At 36.6% G+C, this 25,775-nt stretch overlaps 2 protein-coding genes across 4 annotated transcripts in view; one reads left to right on the top strand and one right to left on the bottom strand.

Moving 5' to 3' along the window:
- Positions 1 to 469, bottom strand: part of LOC5512692 (alpha-parvin) — a gene marked incomplete in the record, with an annotated part of 7,046 nt that extends 6,577 nt beyond the window's left edge. The window contains 1 exon segment of the mRNA XM_048722436.1: positions 286 to 469. Within this exon segment, the coding sequence (XP_048578393.1) occupies positions 286 to 427 (142 nt within the window).
- Positions 470 to 707: 238 nt separating this feature from the next.
- Positions 708 to 25,775, top strand: part of LOC5512717 (centrosomal protein of 290 kDa) — a 60,429-nt gene continuing 35,361 nt past the window's right edge. For 2 of the 3 annotated variants that reach the window (XM_048722677.1, XM_048722676.1), the window contains exons 1-24: positions 708 to 957; positions 3,934 to 4,017; positions 4,588 to 4,645; positions 5,283 to 5,338; positions 5,849 to 5,914; positions 6,236 to 6,301; positions 6,793 to 6,846; positions 7,539 to 7,592; positions 7,941 to 8,039; positions 8,492 to 8,605; positions 10,326 to 10,394; positions 10,482 to 10,571; positions 11,325 to 11,447; positions 11,994 to 12,047; positions 13,179 to 13,242; positions 14,072 to 14,172; positions 14,479 to 14,550; positions 15,427 to 15,497; positions 21,009 to 21,201; positions 22,312 to 22,385; positions 23,141 to 23,258; positions 23,695 to 24,009; positions 24,335 to 24,394; positions 25,455 to 25,559. In XM_048722677.1, the coding sequence (XP_048578634.1) occupies positions 859 to 957; positions 3,934 to 4,017; positions 4,588 to 4,645; positions 5,283 to 5,338; positions 5,849 to 5,914; positions 6,236 to 6,301; positions 6,793 to 6,846; positions 7,539 to 7,592; positions 7,941 to 8,039; positions 8,492 to 8,605; positions 10,326 to 10,394; positions 10,482 to 10,571; positions 11,325 to 11,447; positions 11,994 to 12,047; positions 13,179 to 13,242; positions 14,072 to 14,172; positions 14,479 to 14,550; positions 15,427 to 15,497; positions 21,009 to 21,201; positions 22,312 to 22,385; positions 23,141 to 23,258; positions 23,695 to 24,009; positions 24,335 to 24,394; positions 25,455 to 25,559 (2,259 nt within the window). In that variant the 5' untranslated portion in view covers positions 708 to 858. Of the gene's footprint in view, positions 958 to 3,933; positions 4,018 to 4,587; positions 4,646 to 5,282; positions 5,339 to 5,848; positions 5,915 to 6,235; positions 6,302 to 6,792; positions 6,847 to 7,538; positions 7,593 to 7,940; positions 8,040 to 8,491; positions 8,606 to 10,325; positions 10,395 to 10,481; positions 10,572 to 11,324; positions 11,448 to 11,993; positions 12,048 to 13,178; positions 13,243 to 14,071; positions 14,173 to 14,478; positions 14,551 to 15,426; positions 15,498 to 20,640; positions 20,645 to 21,008; positions 21,202 to 22,311; positions 22,386 to 23,140; positions 23,259 to 23,694; positions 24,010 to 24,334; positions 24,395 to 25,454; positions 25,560 to 25,775 lie in introns of those variants that run through there. The other variant, XM_048722678.1, reaches the window with a different exon arrangement.

Here is a 25,775-nt window from a genome sequence, read left to right as displayed (position 1 = left end):
ATGGTGAAAATGATTTAAGTTTATATAAAGCCCGCCTTTTATATCTATCTTTGGGTGTGTGTGGCATTTCCTGTGATTCTGCTCGATTTAATATACGTTTTTTCGTCTTCAAGAAACACCTAAATAAAAACCATGTAAATCATTTAACTTGTGCAGTTCGATCTTCCCGATATGTACGCAAACAACGTTCATCCAATGACAGATGTATAATAAAAAAACGTCAAAACACGATATTGGTTGCTCTTTTTAGGGGAGGTATCATTGGGAATTATGCTTAAAACAAACCTTCGGAATCTGCCTTCTTCCGACGAGATAATGTCCCCATCCATCCAAATACACCAGCATCTTTTTTCGAGTTGTCACGCTTTAGCGTTCCGCCAGGAGACGTAGGAATAGGGCTCCCTGGAGGACGAGGGCTGGCCGCCATCTTTGTACTCTTGACAGTATCAACATCAAAATTCTAAACATTCCACACACGGTCGCCTCATTCCTCCAATTCTAAAAGAGCTTGTAATTGGTTGGACATCGTAATGCTAGTTCATAGACTTTACAGACTTTTCTATTGGCGCAGAAAAAATGGGTGCATCACATACGTCATTGATATAATGATACAGATATTTGTATATAAAATTAGCCAATCAAAATGGCCAATAAAGCAATGTATCTTGACCAATCAAATATCTCGTAATAACTGGCCTCGTTTCCATTCAAAATACCATTTCAAAAATGGCGGCAGAAGCTTTACTGTGAAGTTTCAAAATTACAGCTTTATTTATTCCTTCGTTTTAATGGCGATATGACAATTCCTAGAGAAATGACTCAGCTGTATATTGTGGGTGTTAATTCCTGATCTCAATTATGGCGCCACTTGACTGGGGTAAAGTTTTGAGCGCCGATCCGGTCGATCTGAGTGAGAATGAAGATGCCGCAGAAGAAATGTTGGCTTATTTGGACGCGGTAAGTTGGTTTATTTCTCAGTAATTTATGTTAACGCTCCAATCTTCTCCTATGAGGTCAGTCACAATGTAAAGGCGATAAAACTCACCACTTTGCGCGCTAAACAGGATTATGCTCTGACATTTTTTTAAGGATAGAATATGAAAGTTTCCTGTTTTTTATAAGTTACTAACAACTACAATACACATTGAAAAGCGTTATTTAGTTCTTGTGAAACTATAAATTTACCTGATATTGTCATTCATGATTATAATGATATAAGATAATGATACAGTATAACAAACATGGGTCTGATCCTCTTGCCCACCTAAAACTGGAAAATGTCTTCTTGAAGGATCATCAGATACCATATGACATTTATGCCTCCGTATTCCTTTTCCTCAGGTTTCTCAGCAAATGCTGTTACAAGCTTGGACACATTTTATAGTAAAACTAGTACCCCATATAGTATTTGCTGTTGACATAGCAACTGCAGTTTGGCATGGCAGATTGCCTATTTGGGGGATAGTCCAAACATTTACAGAGAAACTTGCTGGCTTTTGTGACTTTGGTGCATTTTTTTCCTAAAAGGTGACTTGCACTGACTGATCACATGTTTTTCTTGAGTGACATATCGAAGCCAACATTATCACAGAAATGACTGCCCCTATCACACCAGAGAACGACGAACACAAATAAAATCTTAAGTGAAAAGAAGCCCTTTCTGACAAAAAAAACTATATGGCTGTGTTGCTTTTTGTTGTCTTTATTTTGCTGCTTAAAGCCTGAGTATGTGTGAGTCACATGTTGTGTTAGTGCAAATCAACTATTGTAACCAGGGATTCTGCACCACAAGTAAATGTGAACTAGCTTATTAGGTTACTATTCTGTTCCCCATTCTTTGATATGATTGAACTATTGTATGCAGAAAAGAATTACTTAGAAATGCACTTTTTTTTTCAAAAAGTAGAATTGAACCCAACTTAAGGTGACAGGGTGCCTTCAGCCCGTGGGATGCCAAAAAACCCAAAGTGTTGTGGAAAAATGTCAATACGCACGTTAGATTTAATCAAATATGCTCTATGTCATTAGAAAGCTTAATAAATAGGAATTACAATAATCCTATTTGTTTCGAGGTATTATGAAATGGTTTATTTCATGCGCTTTAATCACATGTTTTAATCACACACTTTTTTCAGCCAATCACATCCCTTAAAATACCTTATAAGACTTAACTATACAGCAGATCTTTACTTTTTACGGCTTATGTCGATCACCATATAGACACACCTACCAGACTATGTGCAGCTTTTGAGATATTTTTCTTTGTCCCTATCCAAATTTGAGTCAAAGTTAAAGGATTGAATAATTCCCAGGTAGCACAACACCGAAGGACATAAAATACGATCTGCTTAAAATCCCTCAAAAGCCACACACTGTATCACTCTTGAATAAATGCTGTAGCGTAGCAGTGTGCCAAATTGTGCAGTGATAGCTTTTATACTTTACGCACATTAGGGTTTTGAAGTTCAGAAATACGTGGAATTCGAAGCCGAAAAAAGCTGGGTTGAAAGTACTTGGAGAGTGCAATACCTTCTTGAGTTATCTGTCAACGAGGCTATCATACCATCAGCTCTAGATAAACAGACCCACCAATAAGAGGTGATCATACCATCAGCTCTAGATAAACAGACCGACCAATAAAAGGCGATCATACCATCAGCTCTAGATAAACAGACCGACCAATAAGAGGTGATCATACCATCAGCTCTAGATAAACAGACCCACCAATAAGAGGTGATCATACCATCAGCTCTAGATAAACAGACCCACCAATAAGAGGTGATCATACCATCAGCTCTAGATAAACAGACCCACCAATAAGAGGTGATCATACCATCAGCTCTAGATAAACAGACCCACCAATAAGAGGTGATCATGCCATCAGCTCTAGATAAACAGACCCACCAATAAGAGGTGAAAACCAAGCAATTGCGTGAGTTTTGAATTTTGCCACGAGAATAACAATTAAGGAAAAGCAGGAAAGCGCAACGGGAAGTAAATAGGGCAAGTTTTATCACGATTTTCTGACATGTACTAGATAACATAAAAGCGTAACCAAACATTTTGTATCAATGTTTTGATTTTGCTATTTTGGAAAAGATTAGGAATCTTCGCTGATAACCTGGAAGTGGGTTGTAGGGACAAACTAAGAAAAGAGAAGCCATCAAGAAGAGTATCTTTCATATAAAAGTCTTCCCCCTCGTTTCTTATGCTTGGGACAACCCCATGCAGACTTCCCTTTTTTAACATTGATGCTTACACAACACTTCAAGCAAAATTCGTTTGTTCTTATTATCTCAAGAAGATGATAAAAAAAAATTGCTCTTTGCCAGAATAAAGGTAATGTAGTAGGTCCCGGATGTACAAAACACCGGGTTCCAGTAAGTGATAAGAGAATCAAAAAGAATTAAAACACCTTGATGCTTACACAAAGTCTTCAAGCAAAATTTGTCTCGAGAAGATAAAAAAAAATGTCTTTGCCATAATAAAGGTAATGTTATAGTATTCTTTGCTACTTTAAACTCCCCACTTAATCATATTCTTCTGAGTGTTGAGTTGACAGGGTTCTATTGTACACCAAATTGACCAGCCATACATTGTATTCAATGCATAATTTTTTTTAAATTCCTGTTACTCTCTTTAATGAATCGAATAAAAGATGTTGATTTTATTGACATTGTTCATCCTCAACTCAAATACATCATGACCTGTAAAGCCCTAAATAGCAGCAATATTATTGAATGTTTGTTACGACCAATCACATGTGAGACATACTATATAGATTTAGTAGTATAAACAGTTCTAGATATAAACAAGTCTATACAAGTTTTATTTTTCCACATTTTTGCTTATTGTTTGTCAAAAGAGGCATTGTCTTACTGGTTGCACTGTAATATTGCATCACTAAAGTATTAATGTATTACATGTGTATAGGTTTCTATTGATGCTGATATGCCAGATGCATCAGACCCGACGAAGATGGTGCATTTGTTTCAAGTGGCACACGCTATATCAAAAGTAAGTTTTTTTTCTCTGCAAACATATTTCACTCTAGAAAAACGTTCTTAATTATGCAGATAAACCCTGTACTAGAACACACGTGAGGCTGCTTAACCTTTCAAATAGCTCTATGAAATATTCTATTCCTTATTTACCGTAATTTATTATACATTTATGTGCACTTATTTGTTTTAGCATGTTAGGATGGCAAAAGGTGAATTGTGTAACCTCAATTTACAGCTCAACCAATAATCTGTGAACACTGGAAATATGTAAGGAATGTTTGTTCCGACTAATCACTCTCGAGATATTCAAACAGTCAACTAGAAACATGTCTCAGTGTCTAAACTCTTGTGTCTGATTCGTCAGAAGACAATAAACATTACACACATATCTTAAGTGTTCAGGGTTTTACTGGTTGTGCTGTAACAAGTGAAATATCTCAGAATTTGGTGATTTTTTACTGTATTAAAATGTGTTCTTATTGATGTTGTCCAGGGCGTGCTTGCATGACGCAGGCCATTTATAGCACCAGTCAGCCATGCATTACTTCATAATCTTCAATTTGTATTTTTCTATGTTTTTCAGTTAAAAAACTCTGTAGCGGTTGTTGCTTTAGAGGAGGCTAATCAAGCAGCTGAAAAAGGTATAGCACCTGATGCTTGGGCTTTCTATCTCTAAGGTGTTAAAAGTCCTGTTGACCACACCCATTTTGCTATCCCAGGTTAAAATATTTTTATTTTCTCGACGAGCATTATGATGTGGCTGATAGTGCCCCTTCTTACTTTTTAAGTGATACTGGATACACCAGCAACCACTAACAGTTTAATAGCAGTTTAAGACATGCCAGAAAAACATGACGTGACGCTTCAAATAAGCCCATTTCACATCGTATAAGGCGGAGAATTTCTCTGAGTACTTAATAACTTTTAGCAAACAAAATATGAAGTGCGACTTTTTTTAAATTTATGCGACTTTTATTAAAGTGTCATTGAAATTTGAGCTTTTTGTCCCTGAACTGATACACAGGGCAATGATGATCAAGGAAAAATTATCTTAAAAAGCCAAAATCTGGTTATGTGCACTTCGGCCTCACGTTATTTGTGTTTTGAAAATCAGTCCATAATACAAGGAACCTATAGCCATTGTAAGAAATTGTGTCTACTCTCTCTATCTGGAATTGCGCGTTTTCCAGGTTTTTCGGTCATGTCGCAGTTTAACAGTTTATAAGCACTATTAGGTTATTGTGTTATCGTTTCGTGATATCATTTCGTTTTCTGCAGAGCAAGAGTTACAACATGAGAACAACATCTTGCAGCGTGAGAATGATGAATATAGGGTAAGCTTAGGTTTCCTCCATCTTTCTTTTATACCATGTAGATATTACCAATGAAGCTCTTCAAACTTGTGGAAGCGTTGCTTGATTTTAATGAGTAAACCTGGTAATGTTTTTTTAATGATAAAGGTTATAAACTAAGACAATGATGAGGAATGGTGATAATGGTAATGACAATATTGCTGTTTAACACTTCTTGTAAGGCGAGAAGGGGCCTCGAAATGTGGGGTGAAGCTTTTTTTACACCAGCCACTATGTCCCGAGTGCCTACTACTTTTTTAAAAAGGAAATTAATGTTTTCATTGAATTAATAACTTCCTGCCCCTCCTTATCAATTTCCACCGCCTTCTCTGAAACTGAATGAACCCCCTGTATAATCTTAGAAGAAAGCTGAGCGGGGCAGACCTCCCATGTTTAGGTGTTGCACCTGTGTATGAGTATTAGTAACAGTATATTATATCCTCAGTTTTATGAGCCATTTTATAAAAATTCCTTTTTTTCCTATTTTTTTAGAAACATGCAGGTGCGGGCTCCGATGACTTCATGAGGGAAATTCAGCGCATTTCAAACCAAAACAGAGTAAGTTGGATGATTAACAAACCATACACATGGTTTAATGATGCGCTGATGTTAAGGTTGAGTATAGTACCAGGCCTAGAGCTACCGCAGGATTTTGAGCAGGGGATGGTGGAGAGGTTTTTGGCCATTAAGCAAACACTGTTCTCTTAGATATTGTAATATTCCTAGTTCAGTACAGCCTGGTACTGCCAGCAATGGAAATAAAACAGACTTAACTAATCGATACATAAAGAGAAGGACAGCTTCAAGCAAAGCATTCCTGCATGGGTATGCAAACTGATCCAAAGCAGCTTTGCCTCACTGAATTTTTATTCTATTCAGGTTTTGGAACAAGAAGTCCAGGAGAAAGATGAAGCTCTCTTTGCAGAGAAGAACAAAACAGATAAGGTTTGCTTGGAATAAGAAAATTACAACAATTCTCAATACATTCAACAGTTTTAGATAAAAGGTAAATCTCTACTCTTTGGGATCGTTTAAAGTTAAAAAGATAACAAAAATCCAAGAAAAAAAATGGATGGAGGGGACCCCACCCACAGGACTTGACACCATATAATATAATGTAATGTAATGTAATGTAATGTAATGTAATGTAATGTAATGTAATGTAATGTAATGTAATGTAATATAATATAATATGGCACAATATTATTTACAAAATAAAACACATTTTCCAGTTTTCTTTTTTTTGTCCCAGCCCCAACGATTTTTGATATTTTTTTAAATTTACAAGATCCCTTAGCTAATGAAGCTAGATGTGTAAATTTGAACATGGAAGGGAGGCTATGGCAGGTCAGGGATTGTTCGCTGCCATCTTTTCAGTGTTTCTATCATTTTCATGTTTTTTTTTTGTCAAGGTTTTTATTTATTTTTTATTGCAGCTCGGTAACAAGCTGGAGGAGCTTGAGAGAGAGAACAGAAACCTGAAGCGAGATGTGAGTATGATTAGCTCTTATGCCAACCATCAAAATTTTTGGTTTACTTAAAGATGCATTGTCACCAGTTTACTTCCGGTCAATTACTTAACAATCTCCAATGATTTTTAACAGAAAACAAAAGAAATATTCCAAAATATTGAAAACATTGTGTCTATTGGAAATGCGAGGATGTGATTGATAAATTAGAGTGGATTCTTTTGTTTTTTAATGGGTTTAGGTAAACTGGTGACAATTTGGCTTTAACTGAATTAAGGTGTTTTAAAAAAAGGTTGCTCCCAAGTTAGACACTTGTTTGTGTGCTTTGATTAATAAATGTACAGTATGCACATTAGAACAGCATGCAAACTATCAAAATAGACAACTGAGGGTTTATCATTTGAGAAATGGTCTAGCAACTTTGAACTTATACAAGGCTTGAAATTGAACTTTTTTATCAACTTAAAAAAGACTATTTTGCAGCCAAATGCCTAATGTTTAAGGAAAACACCTATTTTATAAACAGCTTAGTGAAACAAGCATGTTGTATACTTACGGTAGTCACTGTAAACTATTTAAAATAGAGGGTTTGTTTGCTAATGTTTCAGAAAAGGTCAATTGAGCCCTATAGCTGTGCCTTCTTGTTGTTTATATGCAGTTCCTTTGTAAAATCATTTTCAAATCACATGTTTCCACTGCTTGTTTTTTTGCAGGTTGACAGAGCTCGCACAGACAGTAGAGATCTTCAGAAGCAGATAGAGCAACAGGTAACAATGATTTTAGTGCATTGCATATGTTTTATACTGAACTTACAGTTACTTTAATGGGAAATTAACAAAAATCAACTGCAAGAAATAAGCCAAAATGCATACAGTGTATTTAAAACAAACTCCATTCCAGTTACACAATTTGATTTACAACCCTCTTTATTTTATTTCCATGTATGGATTTGTTGTTATTTTTGCTAGATGTAAATTTGACTCATAAGAGGAATAAGGTCTATGAACAAGTACAAATAACCTAAAATGGATGGTTAGGGTTGCCATAGTTGCATGCCCAACAGCATTGCAAACCAGCTCTTTAAAAAAAATAACGTAAACCTTTTTTTTTTGCAGCGTGAGAGCATGGCGATGAATCGAGGCGGAGCGGACACTTATAAGTCGGCAGTTGCTAAGAAAAACAAAGAGCTCTCCGAATATTTGGACGAGCTTAAGGTATGGCTTAAAAATCCATTTTCAAGCTACAATGGTGGTTAGGTACACTTACTGTCAAATCAATTCGATTACAGAAGGGCATTTGTACTTTGCAGGCTTAAGGCTCTGAAACGCAAAATAAAGAAAAAATCAATGTAATAAGGCAACTCCCCAACGTTCTCTACTTCCAAACGATGTTATATTACATAACCTTAGAATCCGAACCTATACAGTAACAGCACACATACAGCACAGGGCCGGGTTCCTAGAAAGCATGTCAAAGCTAACCTAGGGATGAATGCCGTTTTTATCCAATCAAATGCCGAGGTAGCCGTATTTATCTGTGTGTTAGCACTAACCTGCTTTCTAGGAACCGGCCCCAGTACTTTAAAGCGAGGCTTTTGCCAATCTCATCTTTCCTTTATAACTAAGGAATCTCGGCTGATTGTTGTATGGTCTGACAATTCTCGTAGATGCTGCAAGAGACCAATGAAGAGTTGGAGATGAAGCTGGACGAATCTAAGAGGGAGCTTGAGGCCGCTACTACAGAGATGGATAAAATTGCTGATGAATATACTAAATTAAAGGTAACCACATTTTCAAACTTGAGTTGTCTGAGCTACAAGATGTAGATGAGGAACATTTTCAAACTTATGTTGTCTGAGCTACAAGATGTAGATGAGGAACATTTTCAAACTTGAGTTGTCTGAGCTACAAGATGTAGAGGAGGAACATTTTCAAACTTGAGTTGTGTGAGCTATAAGATGTAGATGAGGAACATTTTCAAACTTATGTTGTCTGAGCTACAAGATGTAGATGAGTAACATTTTCAAAATTATGTTGTCTGAGCTACAAGATGTAGATGAGGAACATTTTCAAACTTATGTTGTCTGAGCTACAAGATGTAGATGAGGAACATTTTCAAACTTATGTTGTCTGAGCTACAAGATGTAGATGAGGAACATTTTCAAACTTATGTTGTCTGAGCTACAAGATGTAGATGAGGAACATTTTCAAACTTATGATGTCTGAGCTACAAGATGTAGATGAGGAACATTTTCAAACTTATGATGTCTGAGCTACAAGATGTAGATGAGAAACATTTTCAAACTTATGTTGTCTGAGCTACAAGATGTAGATGAGGAACATTTTCAAACTTATGTTGTCTGAGCTACAAGACGTAGATGAGGAACATTTTCAAACTTATGTTGTCTGAGCTACAAGATGTAGATGAGGAACATTTTCAAACTTATGTTGTCTGAGCTACAAGATGTAGATGAGGAACATTTTCAAACTTATGTTGTCTGAGCTACAAGATGTAGATGAGGAACATTTTCAAACTTATGTTGTCTGAGCTACAAGACGTAGATGAGGAACATTTTCAAACTTATGTTGTCTGAGCTACAAGATGTAGATGAGGAACATTTTCAAACTTATGTTGTCTGAGCTACAAGATGTAGATGAGGAACATTTTCAAACTTATGTTGTCTGAGCTACAAGATGTAGATGAGGAACATTTTCAAACTAATGTTGTCTGAGCTACAAGATGTAGATGAGGAACATTTTCAAACTTATGTTGTCTGAGCTACAAGATGTAGATGAGGAACATTTTCAAACTTATGTTGTCTGAGCTACAAGATGTAGATGAGGAACATTTTCAAACTTATGTTGTCTGAGCTACAAGATGTAGATGAGGAACATTTTCAAACTTATGTTGTCTGAGCTACAAGATGTAGATGAGGAACATTTTCAAACTTATGTTGTCTGAGCTACAAGATGTAGATGAGGAACATTTTCAAACTTGAGTTGTCTGAGCTACAAGGTGTACCTAGCACTATGTACAGTAACTATGTAAAGGAACAGAGTTAATTGTGGGCACAGGGAAATGTGTGGGTCCGCCCTCGCCCCTGCTTTGGCAAGATGATGTACAAGCATTTATGGCGCGTGGTTAATTGTGGACACAGAAATGCGTGCATACCTACTCCTGCATTGGCTTTTAATCTTGGAATTTACACATCATATCTCAGAAAACCCTACCCCTCCCTCTGGCAAATCCTTACTATGCATTTGTACCACATGGGTGTATTGAACAGTTCTTGACAGTTCTTCGAAGTTCAAAGTTTCTTTGCAAATATCATTTTGCTGTAGGTACTATCAAACTTTCAAACTCTAAAATCTAGACTTTTGTATGTTTTACTTTTTTTAAACTATTGTTTTCTTCCAACAATCTAATCTTCAAGATAATGAAGAAAATCCATATTCTTCAAACATGCTCGAGTTAAGTTATGTTCACTTTCTGTTTCACAGACTATTCTGCAACAATCAGACCTCATCTTAGAGGAAATGCGGCGGGAGAGAGATGCCCTTAGAGCACAGGTGAGACTGATGGGAATGTTCTGCCCAGTGTGATAAGGAAATATCATAAATGGAAGTGTTTATAGAAAAGGTATTCACGTTTTCCAGGTCCAAGATTTGAGGGTGCAAGTCTCATCCAAAACTGATGCAGATGATGAGATAATGATGGCGGTCAATGTCAAAGTAGAAGAGTGGAAGGTTTGATATCCCATTTTATCTTTTTCAACCCCTTAAAACGTCAATCCCCGTGACTGCAATCTTATAATCGTTCACACAATCAATCATCAGCAGTATAAATTAGAATTCAGGATGCTGAAGATTGCGGTGCACACCTCATATCAATCCATAAGCTAAAACAAAACAAAAATGGTATATGAGCTGATATCTCTGTATCGCCGGCATTTTCCAAACGGCTGTTATTAATCTCCAGGCCCCTATTTGTATCATCACCATTACCACTGCGGCCATCATTATAAAAAAAATCTGTTGTTGTCGTGGTTATCTTATATTTATCATTATTATTTCACAGCATTGTTCATTATCATTAAACTCTTATTGCTTTTTGTTACTACAGTATCTTCGTCCACATCATATTATTTGACCTTTTGCGCGACAGCACTGACATCAATATATTCACTTTCCTTGTCAATATACTACCGATTCTTATATTCATAACTTAGCTTCCTTCAGAGTCTTGAAAATCTTGAAGTGCTTCAATAGTTATTAATTTTCAGCGTTTTTAAACTGCACATGATCATGAAACGCCTATGCAATTGGACCCTGTATGGTTTTACATTCATAACTTGTACTACAGTTTATGATCTTCCTCTTTTCTTTTCCCAGTATTTCTCCAATTTTGGGGCCTCATATTTGCTTAAGGATTTAGTTCACAGGCTTATGAAACCCTGCACCTTTTGTTGCTGCGCCCTTAGATAAATCCTACCTTTCCAGGCTGTGCTTGTGGCTAAAGACATTGAGATCGAGCAGTACAAGGACATGGTGAATGGGTTGCAGCAGAGAATACGCGGACTTGAGATGGATACGGATAGCACTACCATGGCGCTATTACAACAGGTATGGTATTCCCTGTGAACATACCGTACCCTATAGTAGTATTACAATGCTATGCGAGCTACCGTGGCCTCCTTGACAGATTTGTAAGTAGGCCAATTAGGATGCGTGAAACGTACTATCTGATACGACGCGCGCTACCGTGACCACCTTGACAGTTTTGTAAGTAGGCCAATAAGGATGCGTGAAACGTACTATCTGATACGACGCGCGCTACCGTGGCCACCTTGACAGTTTTGTGAAGTAAGCCAATAAGGATGCGTGAAACGTGCTATTTGATACGACGCCAGCTACCGTGGCCACCTTGACAGTTTTGTAAGTAGGCCAATAAGGATGCGAGAAATATGCTATATGATTGACATGAACTTTACTAGTCAACCAGCGTGGCTGGAATTACCCTAGTTATAAAGCTCATTTCAATCAAAACTTTAAGTCCATGGGGTCTCTATGGAACTGCGAACTGCGGATCTTTCCTACTGTCTCGCAATATCCCATCAGTTCCTGTGAGGGCTATCATCGCTAATATAAACTTTTTGTTTTTGTTTTCAGGCCATTGTAGAGAAGGATGACCAAATCCAAATGTTGAAGTCGGAACTTGAAAAGGTGGGAAAATATCAGGAGACTAGGTCTTCCGCATTGCGTTTAAGGAGTTTCCGGTTGGTGTTTTCATAAAGAGGTAGAAAACCAGCATTCTCACACTCTCTCAAGCACCAGGGAGGAACATAAGTGTTGACAAGAACAGGATTAAACTTTTTAACTAATAACCTTGGGTCAAGAATAAAGAAACTAGAGAGGACAGGATCGTATCAGGAATACGTGCTTGGACTAGGTCTTCCAGGTTGGTTTTCGAAAGCTTCCGGTTGGTTTGCTCATAAAGTGGTAGAAAACAAGGTTTCTTACAATCTTCCAAACAACACGGCTGAAAAAGCGTTTATTTACTGGTTTACAAGTACAGATTTAATAGTAACGTTTTCACTTAAAGCCGCATTGTCACCCGTTTACTTTTGGTCGATTACGTAACAATCTCAGATGATTTTTAACGGAAAACGCAAAAAATATTTCGAAATATTGAAAGCAGTGTGTCTATTGGAAGTTTCTTCGAGGATGTGATCGATAATTTAGAGCGGATGGCTTGTTAAATATCTCGGATTCTAATAGATTCTTTTGTCTTTAAACGGTTGAGGTTTTCGTCGGACCTCCGGAAATAAACTGGTGACAGTGCTTTATAACCCTTGGTAAGGTAAAAAAATTATAATTTAACAGTAGAAAACCCTTTTCTGTTTTCCATTGGCAACTAACCCAACAGCATTGAAAGTTTTTCTCGAGCAGGTGGTTTGGATTGGATGATTTGCAACCTAAACCTCGTCTTGTGTAAACATATAGCGCATGTAGATGTTTATGGAATACAAAGATTATACGTGTCGTACAGCCAAAGATTCACTGCAATTGGTGTACCTGTTGTAGAGTGCTGTACACCAAAAACTGGAATTCGACTCTGCCAAATGTTCGTCTTTACTAAAACTTCTTCTGAGTCTGCCCTGAAGAAGTCTTAGTAAACACGGAAATTTGGCAGAGTCGAATTCCAGTTTTTGGTGTATTGTATTCATTGTTCTGGTACAAGACGACGACAGCTTGGGCTTTTTGTTTCTATTCGTGTTGAAGAGTACTAGATATAGTCTTTAAGTGTACGTCATCTGTTATAGTTTCGTTATCGTTGATTCTATGCATTTGCAGGCTTCAACCGAAATGCAGGGAATCGCCGCCCAAGTCGACGAAGTGAAATCACAAGCTGATAAGGGTAAAGACCACTATCCATATAGGCCAGACAGAGCAAAAAATGGCATAAAATTTTTCAATTCTCAATATATAAGCTTAAGATTCCGCATACAAGGAGTTCCTCTGACCAAAAGCTTAATTCCAAATTTTAAAGAAATTTTAAAATTATGAAATTTAGATAATAGCGGGCAAAGTTGGCTTAATTTCTGATCAGAGCCCGACTTCTCCCTAAAAACAAGGAGAATTCATACTTTCAAGCCTCAAATCTCGAAGACGAATCCATTAGAAAAAAATATTTTTTTGATATGTTGGCTTACATAACATAAGGAACCTCTATGCAAAAATTCAAGCTTACCGAAGTTTACCTTATTTTTGAAAAACTTGCCATTTTTTGCTCTGTCTATAGGCCAGGACGAAGGCCACCTCCCACCTTGGGAGCCACTAAACTGATGAAAAAAATCAAGATGCATTTAGCAGTGGTAGTGAGGAGAAGTTTAATTAGGCTGAAACTTTGTGCTGGACATTTGTGTTAATTTGTGGATCAAAAATGTGGATCGCATTGATCGCAAAAATTGGACTATCCTTATGTCAATACCATTACCCTTTAAAAATGGCCAGAAACGTACCAGGCTGGATGTGTTCTATGGTCCAGAAAAACAGAGCAAAATGTTACTTTCCTTTGTTCGATGCTGGGCACTTGCTCGGCTAATTGCCGACAAAATTGCCAAGCTAAAGTTACTTTAGACACAGTGTCATACAATGTCCCCTTAAAGTTTGCCCTTCCTTTCCTTTGTTGTTTATTTTATCAATTACAGTGAAGCCTTAAATATTAAAGAGTTGTTTTGTATCAGGCGTCCCATCAGCATATCAGCAAAAGAAGATTTTAGAACTGGGGTCGACCCTGAGACGGGAGCAAATGTTAGCGGGTCAGGAACGGGAACGAATGCTAAGGGTAAGCCAATAAAGGCGGTGAACTATCACAAAACGGATTCTTGCTTACGCCCCTCTAAATTTCATCTTGGTTTCCGGTGACCGAGATTTTGTCATTTATACTTTATACATCACATGACGCAATGCGGATTAGGACACAAGAGTATTAGAGTGCAAAGTTTTGTGAAATTGTTGCATGAGTCGGCGTAAAAATGTCCTAAGTGTTGCAACGGCAATGCTATTTTTACTGCCCACTTTGATCAAACTTTGAATAGAGGATTCTGACACAATGTAGTTTATCGAAAAAGAAAAATACGTTTTTTTTAAGGCCGAGGAAGCAGCACGGCAAAAGGACAAGGAACTCAGTGACCTGATGGTTAGAATGGTCCAGTATGAAAAGGTGCGGTTAAGGCGATCAGACAATCAGTCATACGATCAGATAATCAGGCAGTCATTAGATCAGACAATCATACGACCAGACAGTCATACGATCAGACGATCAAACAGTCATACGATCAGGCAATCAGACAGTCGTACGAACAATCATGCAGTCATACGATCAGATAATCAGACAGTCATAAGATCAGACAATTAGACAGTCATACGATCAGACAAACAAACAGTCATACGATCAGACAATCAAACAGTCATACGATCAGACAATCAGGTAGTCATACGATCAGACAATAAGACAGTCACACGATCAGACAATCAGACAGTCGTACGATCAGACAATCAGACAGTCGTACGATCAGACAATCAGGCAGTCATACGATCAGATTATCAAACAGTCATACGATCAGACAGTCATACGATCTGATAATCAAACAGTAATACGATCAGACAGTCATACGATCAGACAATCAGGCAGTCATACGATTAGACAATAAGCAGTCATACGATCACACAATAAGACAGTCCTACGATCAGACAATCACAAGATGGACAGAAGACAGACGGTAAGCAAAACCGCTAAAAAAAGATATGGGCGGACAGTAATAGAATGAAAGTAGAACAGACAGACCTGTTGGCGGACAGAGGCAGACACACCGGCAAACAAAGAGATGGGCGGAAAAATAAATAAAATGACAGTGGAACAGACAGACCTGTTGGTAGATAGAGAGTCAAACAGACACACCGACAAACAAAGGGATGGGTGAACAGACAATAAAGACGGACACGCCAACGGACAAAGGGACAAGCAGATTAACAGACAGACAAATATTTATTATTTTTGCAATGCAATAACACTAAAAGGATTTGTATTTTGTTCCAGGGCGAGTATGGACTGAGCGAGGCAGTGCAGGAGATCAAAGACCACAAGGCTCAGCTACAGATACGAGATCAGTAAGTCACACATACAATATCAGTAAGTAGTACATACAATATCAGTAAGTCACACATACAATATCAGTAAGTCATACATACGAGATCAGTAAGTCATACATACAATATCAGTAAGTCATACATACAATATCAGTAAGTCATACATACGAGATCAGTAAGTCATACATACAATATCAGTAAGTCATACATACGAGATCAGTAAGTCATACATACAATATCAGTAAGTCATACATACAATATCAGTAAGTCATACATACGAGATCAGTAAGTCATACATACAATATCAATAAGTCATACATACGAGATCAGTAGGTAGTACATACGAGATCAGTAAGTAGTACATACGAGATCAGTAAGTCATACATACAATATCAGTAAGTCATACATACAATATCAGTAAGTCATACATACGAGATCAGTAAGTCATACATACAATATCAGTAAGTCATACATACACTATCAGTAAGTCATACATACGAGAACAGTAAGTCATACATACGAGATCAGTAAGTCATACATACGAGATCAGTAAGTCATACATACAATATCAGTAAGTAGTACATACAATATCAGTAAGTCAGACATACAATATCAGTAAGTCATACATACGAGATCAGTAAGTAGTACATACGAGATCAGTAAGTAGTACATACGAGATCAGTAAGTCATACATACAATATCAGTAAGTCATACATACAATATCAGTAAGTCATACATACAATATCAGTAAGTCATACATACGAGATCAGTAGGTAGTACATACGAGATCAGTAAGTAGTACATACGAGATCAGTAAGTCATACATACAATATCAGTAAGTCATACATACAATATCAGTAAGTCATACATACGAGATCAGTAAGTCATACATACAATATCAGTAAGTCATACATACACTATCAGTAAGTCATACATACGAGAACAGTAAGTCATACATACGAGATCAGTAAGTCATACATACGAGATCAGTAAGTCATACATACAATATCAGTAAGTAGTACATACAATATCAGTAAGTCAGACATACAATATCAGTAAGTCATACATACGAGATCAGTAAGTAGTACATACGAGATCAGTAAGTAGTACATACGAGATCAGTAAGTCATACATACAATATCAGTAAGTCATACATACAATATCAGTAAGTCATACATACAATATCAGTAAGTAGTACATACAATATCAGTAAGTCAGACATACAATATCAGTAAGTCATACATACAATATCAGTAAGTCATACATACGAGATCAGTAAGTAGTACATACGAGATCAGTAAGTAGTACATACGAGATCAGTAAGTCATACATACAATATCAGTAAGTAGTACATACAATATCAGTAAGTCAGACATACAATATCAGTAAGTCATACATACGAGATCAGTAAGTCATACATACAATATCAGTAAATCATACATACAATATCAGTAAGTCATACATACAATATCAGTAAGTCATACATACGAGATCAGTAAGTCATACATACAATATCAGTAAGTCACACATACAATATCAGTAAGTCATATTTACAATATCAGTAAGTCATATTTATAATATCAGTAAGTCATACATTCAATATCAGTAAGTCATACATACAATATCAGTAAGTCATACATACGAGATTAGTGAGTCATACATACAATATCAGTAAGTCATACATACAATATCAGTAAGTCATACATACAATATCAGTAAGTCATACATACGAGATCAGTGAGTCATACATACAATATCAGTAAGTCACACATACAATATCAGTAAGTCATATTTACAATATCAGTAAGTCATATTTACAATATCAGTTAGTCATACATACAATATCAGTAAGTCATACATAGAATATCAGTAAGTCATACATACAATATCAGTAAGTCATACATACGAGATCAGTTAGTCATACATACAATATCAGAAGTCATACATACAATATCAGTAAGTCATACATACGAGATCAGTAAGTCATACATACGAGATCAGTAAGTCATACATACAATATCAGTAAGTCATACATACAAGATCAGTAAGTAGTACATACGAGATCAGTAAGTCATACATACAATATCAGTAAGTCATACATACAATATCAGTAAGTCATACATACGAGATCAGTAAGTCATACATACAATATCAGTAAGTCATACATACACTATCAGTAAGTCATACATACGAGAACAGTAAGTCATACATACGAGATCAGTAAGTCATACATACGAGATCAGTAAGTCATACATACAATATCAGTAAGTAGTACATACAATATCAGTAAGTCAGACATACAATATCAGTAAGTCATACATACGAGATCAGTAAGTAGTACATACGAGATCAGTAAGTAGTACATACGAGATCAGTAAGTCATACATACAATATCAGTAAGTCATACATACAATATCAGTAAGTAGTACATACAATATCAGTAAGTCAGACATACAATATCAGTAAGTCATACATACAATATCAGTAAGTCATACATACGAGATCAGTGAGTAGTACATACGAGATCAGTAAGTAGTACATACGAGATCAGTAAGTCATACATACAATATCAGTAAGTAGTACATACAATATCAGTAAGTCAGACATACAATATCAGTAAGTCATACATACGAGATCAGTAAGTCATACATACAATATCAGTAAATCATACATACAATATCAGTAAGTCATACATACAATATCAGTAAGTCATACGTACGAGATCAGTAAGTCATACATACAATATCAGTAAGTCACACATACAATATCAGTAAGTCATATTTACAATATCAGTAAGTCATATTTATAATATCAGTTAGACATACATACAATATCAGTAAGTCATACATACAATATCAGTAAGTCATACATACAATATCAGTAAGTGTTACATACAATATCAGTAAGTCATACATACAATATCAGTAAGTCATACATACAATATCAGTAAGTCATACATACGAGATCAGTAAGTCATACATACGAGATCAGTAAGTCATACATACAATATCAGTAAGTCACACATACAATATCAGTAAGTCATATTTACAATATCAGTAAGTCATATTTACAATATCAGTAAGTCATACATACAATATCAGTAAGTCATACATAGAATATCAGTAAGTCATACATACAATATCAGTAAGTCATACATACGAGATCAGTTAGTCATACATACAATATCAGAAGTCATACATACAATATCAGTAAGTCATACATACGAGATCAGTAAGTCATACATACAATATCAGTAAGTCATACATACAATATCAGTAAGTCATACATACAATATCAGTAAGTCATACATACGAGATCAGTAAGTCATACATACAATATCAGTAAATCATACATACAATATCAGTAAGTCATACATACAATATCAGTAAGTCATACATACGAGATCAGTAAGTCATACATACGAGATCAGTAAGTCATACATACAATATCAGTAAGTCACACATACAATATCAGTAAGTCATATTTACAATATCAGTAAGTCATATTTATAATATCAGTAAGTCATACATACAATATCAGTAAGTCATACATACAATATCAGTAAGTCATACATACAATATCAGTAAGTGTTACATACAATATCAGTAAGTCATACATACAATATCAGTAAGTCATACATACGAGATCAGTAAGTCATACATACGAGATCAGTAAGTCATACATACAATATCAGTAAGTCACACATACAATATCAGTAAGTCATATTTACAATATCAGTAAGTCATATTTACAATATCAGTAAGTCATACATACAATATCAGTAAGTCATACATAGAATATCAGTAAGTCATACATACAATATCAGTAAGTCATACATACGAGATCAGTTAGTCATACATACAATATCAGAAGTCATACATACAATATCAGTAAGTCATACATACGAGATCAGTAAGTCATACATACAATATCAGTAAGTCATACATACAATATCAGTAAGTCATACATACAATATCAGTAAGTCATACATACGAGATCAGTAAGTCATACATACGAGATCAGTAAGTCATACATACGAGATCAGTAAGTAGTACATACAATATCAGTAAGTCATACATACAATATCAGTAAGTCATACATACGAGATCAATAAGTCATACATACGAGATCAATAAGTCATACATACAATATCAGTAAGTCATACATATGTGATCAGTAAGTCATACATACGAGATCAGTAAGTCATACATACAATATCAGTAAGTCATACATACGAGATCAGTAAGTCATACATACGAGAACAGTAAGTCATGAGATCAGTAAGTCATACATACGAGAACAGTAAGTCATACATACGAGATCAGTAAGTCATACATACGAGAACAGTAAGTCATACATACGAGATCAGTAAGTCATACATACGAGATCAATAAATCATACATACAATATCAGTAAGTCATACATACGAGATCAATAAGTCATACATACGAGATCAATAAGTCATACATACAATATCAGTAAGTCATACATATGTGATCAGTAAGTCATACATACGAGATCAGTAAGTCATACATACAATATCAGTAAGTCATACATACGAGATCAGTAAGCCATACATGCGAGAACAGTAAGTCATGAGATCAGTAAGTCATACATACAATATCAGTAAGTCATACATACGAGATCAGTAAGTCATACATACGAGAACAGTAAGTCATACATACGAGATCAGTAAGTCATACATACGAGATCAATAAATCATACATACAATATCAGTAAGTCATACATACGAGATCAGTAAGTAGTACATACGAGATCAGTAAGTCATACATACGAGATCAGTAAGTCATACATACGAGATCAGTAAGTCATACATACGAGATCAGTAAGTCATACATACGAGATCAATAAGTCATACATACGAGGTCAGTAAGTCATACATAAGAGATCAGTAATTAATAGATACGAGGTCAGTAAGTAATACATACGAGAACAGTAATTAATACATACGAGATCAGTAAGTAATACATACGAGATCAGTAATTTATACATGCGAGATCAGTAAGTAATAAATACGAGATCAGTAAGTCATACATGCAAGATCAGTAAGTCATACATACGAGATCAGTAAGTAATACATACGAGGTCAGTAATACATACGAGCTTAGTAATACATACAAGATCAGTAAGTCATACATACGAGATCAGTAAGTCATACATACGAGATCAATAAGTCATACATACGAGATCAGTAATTAATACATACGAGATCAGTAATTAATACATACGAGATCAGTAAGTAATACGAGATCAGTAAGTAATACATGAAAAGGCTTTTGCATTTATAACCAATTTCGAAAGGAGTAGATATAGTTTGTTATGAAATCTATAACTTTTCTGGACATTTACTACCAACAATCTTAAAAGAGGAGATGTTATTAACCTGTTTTGAAAGGCATACAATAACATTTCCTCCAGAAATACAAGACCTTATCTGAACTTTTTATCCTGCCAAAATATTTGTTAATGAATAATTAACACTGACACTGTGTCCCCCCCCCCCCCCCCTAGGAATATAGAGTCACTGACAGCAAGTGTGAACAAGCTGAGCCTTGCTGTGAACGACCTCGAGATGGAGAACGAGGAGTTGCGGGAACGCCTCGGGATGGACCCGCGGGATAGGCTGGACATAGAGGAAATCAAGCAAAAGCGTAAAGTCAAAAAAGAGCAGTCCGCTGCGCTGAACAGAGTTCTTGTGAAAGAGGTAAAGAGTGGTTATGGCCAAAATCGTTGTTGCGCGACCTCTGCGAATCCAAAATCATTGTCTCGTTTGGGAATAGCGCGTAGTCAATCAACCGTCTAAACCAATCAATGACTTTCATGTTTTCACAGTCGCATCATAAACCATTTGAATGCACACAGCAAGGGAATTGATTGGTCACGGTGGTTTGATTGACTCCGCGATATTCGCAGACGAGAAATGGTAAAAATGTCACAAAATAGTCACCATTATGAAGACGGCTACAATAATTCCAAGAAATGACTGGGGAAGAATAAGTCTATTTTGACCATAACCGGAATTTCCCATACAAACTATATGCAATTCCGGAAGTGCAAACTTTCTCAAAAAATGGAATTATCTTTGAATGGGCTTATTCGAATAGGCTGCAAACTTAAAAGAATAGCTGCCTAAGAATTGGGCAGATATTTTGTTATTTGATATTTTATTATTTGATATTTTGTTGTTATTTGATATTTTGTTATTTGATATTTTGTTGTTATTTGATATTTTGTTATTTGATATTTTGTTATTTGATATTTTGTTGTTATTTGATATTTTGTTATTTGATATTTTGTTATTTGGTATTTTGTTATTTGATATTTTGTTATTTGATATTTTGTTATTTGATATTTTTGTTTTGGCGTGCTGCTTGATTGTCAAAATTCATTGCCACCTTAATTTTTTTTTTCATTTTAGGGGATTGCGTTTCTTTTTTATTTATTCATTTACTGTAATGTAGTACTGTAATTCGCTCTTCTGTCTTTTGGTAATGATAGTTTTTGTTTGGATGTTTTTTATATATTTAGTAGTGTAGTTGGTAAATGAATTTACCAACTTTTAAAGAATGTAGACCAACTTCTCCTTTGTTATTATCTATGATTGAAAATACAACAGTTTTATTTGCAAGAAAACTTCAAAATAATCATCCACGATTGAAGTCTGATATTTTATTAATTATATTTGATTTAAAGTTTCCCAGTCACTTGTTGAATTAGCAGATGGAAATGGAGGCTTTGTGTGTCTCGCCATTGGGCAAGAGCATAAAATGGCGGCATGATTGGCCTTCTTTTAATGAATGTACTCGTTGTACAGATTGAGCGTCTGGAAGAGGAAAGAGTCAACCTGAAAAAGCAACTGAGGAAGCAAGCTCTGCATAGGGGAGAAAGGTGTGATTATTCCTTTCAATATATTTTATATTATAAGTGTTCTTGCTATTTTGGGCTAACTACCGAATCATGTAATTTTACTCTTCGTAACAAAACTCGATTATTTTTTAACCGTGAGATTCAACTCCCAAGAATTTCTCTTGCAAAATTTCCAATCTGGAAATAACAGTGACTGCGCACATAAAAGACATACGCAAAGGGTGACATATATTATAAGACCACTTCCCATCCTAGGGAGTGTAGGTGGCGCAGTTGGCAGAGCATCGCTCTGTAGTGCCTGTGTCTCGCACCTTTGGGTTCCTGGTTCAATTCCCGGCTCCGACGTGAGTTGAGGTAGTTGGTCTTGCCTTTGCTCTGAGGGGTTTTCTTCGGGTTCTCCGGTCATCCTTGCTCCACGAAACCATCAATTTCGATCTTAGCTGTAATCCGTGGTCAAACAATGAGAGGTTTTCTAAGAGGTTTTCTTCGGGTTCTCTGGTCATCCTTGCTCCACGAAACCATCAATTTCGATCTTAGCTGTAATCCGTGGTCAAACAATGAGAGGTTTTCTGAGAGGTCTGAGGGGTTTTCTTCGGGTTCTCCGGTTGGATCGCGGCCGTCTGAGGCGCCTTTTCCTACCTTCAACTGGACCACATCTGAATCTGCTCTCTCTTAATTCAGCATCTAGCTGCAATGAGAGTGATAAGCCGCCCCACAATTTATTTATTATTTATTTATTGTCTGTAATAATCGATTTTTATTTGCTATATAAACAGAGCGGTCGAGCTTGGTATTACAGCTGATGACCTTGTCGATGTTGAAGACGAGCCGGACCGCACCCCTGTTAGTAGGAGATTTGTCATAGACTCAGATACTGAGGAAGCAAGAAGCAGGGTAAGTTATTAGCGTCTTACGATAGACTGGCCTTTACCCTGTAAAGGTTTGCTATGACTTAGACTTTCATCTTTCCCAACCCCTGTCAGTAGAAGATTTGCGGTGACTCCGACATTCATCTTTCCCTACCTTTGTCAGTAGAAAATTTGCGGTGACTCCGACATTCATCTTTCCCAACCCCTGTCAGTAGTTATCACGTTTTGGATTAAAGGCTGGTTCTCATAGGACGCTAACGCAAAGTGCAAGCACAGCACACGTACATGTTTTCAGACACAAACACAAAAAGGCATTAGTAATGTTTCTTGCGTTTCTGTGAGAAACGAAAATTACTTGCGCTCATAGTTAGAATCAGATTTAATTCATCAGGTTCCGTTCACTAAATTAAAAAAAATTTACTAACTATTATTATTGAATGTCAATGATCTTTATCCTCCAGAATAAAAGGCTAGAAGGCGACATTGAGAAGAAGGAGAAAGAAGCTGACAAAATTACAACAGAAATGAAAAAGTTCGAGAGAGAAAACAAGGAACTGAAAGAAGAAAATAAGCAATTAGAGATTGGAATGAGAGAAATACTAGCACAGCTACGTGAGAATTCACAGCGCTCTAATGAAAAGGGGGGTGGAGACACTCAATCCCAGGCTCCGCCAGCCAGAGATACACAGCAAACCCAGCAGCACTTAACGAAGGAGGCGGGGAGTGCGTCACAGGCATTTACAGTCCAGGTCCCAGCTCTAGAAAAACTTATGGCTGTAAGTACTCCTATCTCCTTGTGAATTTAAAAGAACTACCTAAACACGCAGTTTTGGTATTAAGGCTTGCCCCGATGCGTCAGAGGTCTTATTTGGATCCGCCATTGTGGTTGTAAGATATTTGAGTCCCAAAAACCTGAAACCTGAATTATCGGAAGGGGTGAACTATTCTTATTCTTATCCCGTGCCAATAATAATGATGACAAGATAATAGTAAGAATTGCAAGATCAGGATGCCTTATTAGGAAGAGATCACATGCAAGTGCATGCAATTCTGCCTCTGATTTGTCTCCGGGCTGTGTCTAACTGTGTATTCTTTTAACAGATGATTGAGTCGCGCAATGCTGCTGGCCAGTACGACACTACACTGCATTTGAAAGCACAAGTAAGAACGAGAGCTCGGTTAAGAACTAGAGCAACTATGGAACAACACCACCTATAAAGAACTTCGACTGCGACAATGACTAGCAATGGCGCAACGGCAATAGACACTTCCCTGCTTCTACTATGAAATCACTTTTGAGTGGCGCGCTCCCACTTTTGCTGGCAGAATAATAAAAGCAACTTATTAAGCGCTGACTTGATCAGCCAGAAATTTTCTGTTAGAAATGTATTTTCATTAAAAGGTTTTGTTTTTCGTCGCTCTCTGGCGTAACGGCCGCAGTCTGCATTTCTGTGTTTATTTTGGCGCGAATTTGCCACTCAAAAAGTCACGTGATGTCTGTGTTTATTTTGGCGCGAATTTGCCACTCAAAAAGTCACGTGATTTCTGTGTTTATTTTGGCGCAAGTTTGCCACTCAAAACGTCACGTGATTTCTGTGTTTATTTTGGCGCGAGTTTGCCACTCAAAAAGTCACGTGATTTCTGTGTTTATTTTGGCGCGAGTTTGCCATTCAAAAAGTCACGTGATTTCTGTGTTTATTTTGGCGCGAGTTTGCCACTCAAAAGGTCACGTGATGTTTGTGTTTATTTTGGCGCGAATTTGCCACTCAAAAAGTCACGTGATTCCTGTGTTTATTTTGGCGAGAATTTGCCACTTAAAAAATCACGTGATTTCTGTGTTTGTTTGGCGTGAGTTTGTCACTCAAAAAGTCACGTGATTTCTTATTGCAAGTCGCCTATTGATGATGATACAACAACAGCAAACAGCAGTAACAACGACAATGATTTAAGTAATTACTGAAACAGCAAATACGTGATCACCAAAAGCAGCAACGAAACTAGTTGGCAATACAGCCATCCAACAAAATCTAATCAATAGTATTAAATCAATAGTGGTGCTTGTCTCTAAGGACATCCACATAATGAGGACAACTCGTTGAAATAAATGCTCCATAAAATCGTCCTTATTAACGGGGTTCAACTATTTAAGAAGAGCCGTGTGGGTCCCGAAGGTGCCCTTATTAACGAGGCTGCACTGTGTGCTGAAATGTTTATTATGTAGATCGATCAGCTGACTGGTCGGAATGAAGAGTTGCGTCACGAATTGACCAATGCCAGGAACGAGACTTCCAAAGCGTTAGTCCAGGTGGAGCGGAGGGAGACTAAGGTACGTTGGTCCAGGAAGTACACAGGGAGATAAAGAGTACCTGTAGAAACATCCTGGAATACTTCTGGGATATTCCTGGAATATCAAGAAATAACATATTTCCGAGAAAATGTAAAAATATCCTTTTTCTTCCAGAGCATATTGGCGTAAAATGTCGTACTTCTCCAGATAATGAAAGGCTCAGATTTTTTTCCAAGAATATGACATGTATACGAT

Source organism: Nematostella vectensis, chromosome 15, assembly GCF_932526225.1.
Source record: "Nematostella vectensis chromosome 15, jaNemVect1.1, whole genome shotgun sequence".
Lineage (NCBI taxonomy): Eukaryota > Metazoa > Cnidaria > Anthozoa > Actiniaria > Edwardsiidae > Nematostella > Nematostella vectensis.
Note: the sequence above shows the minus strand (reverse complement) of the source record. Positions and strands in the feature narration are given on the sequence as shown.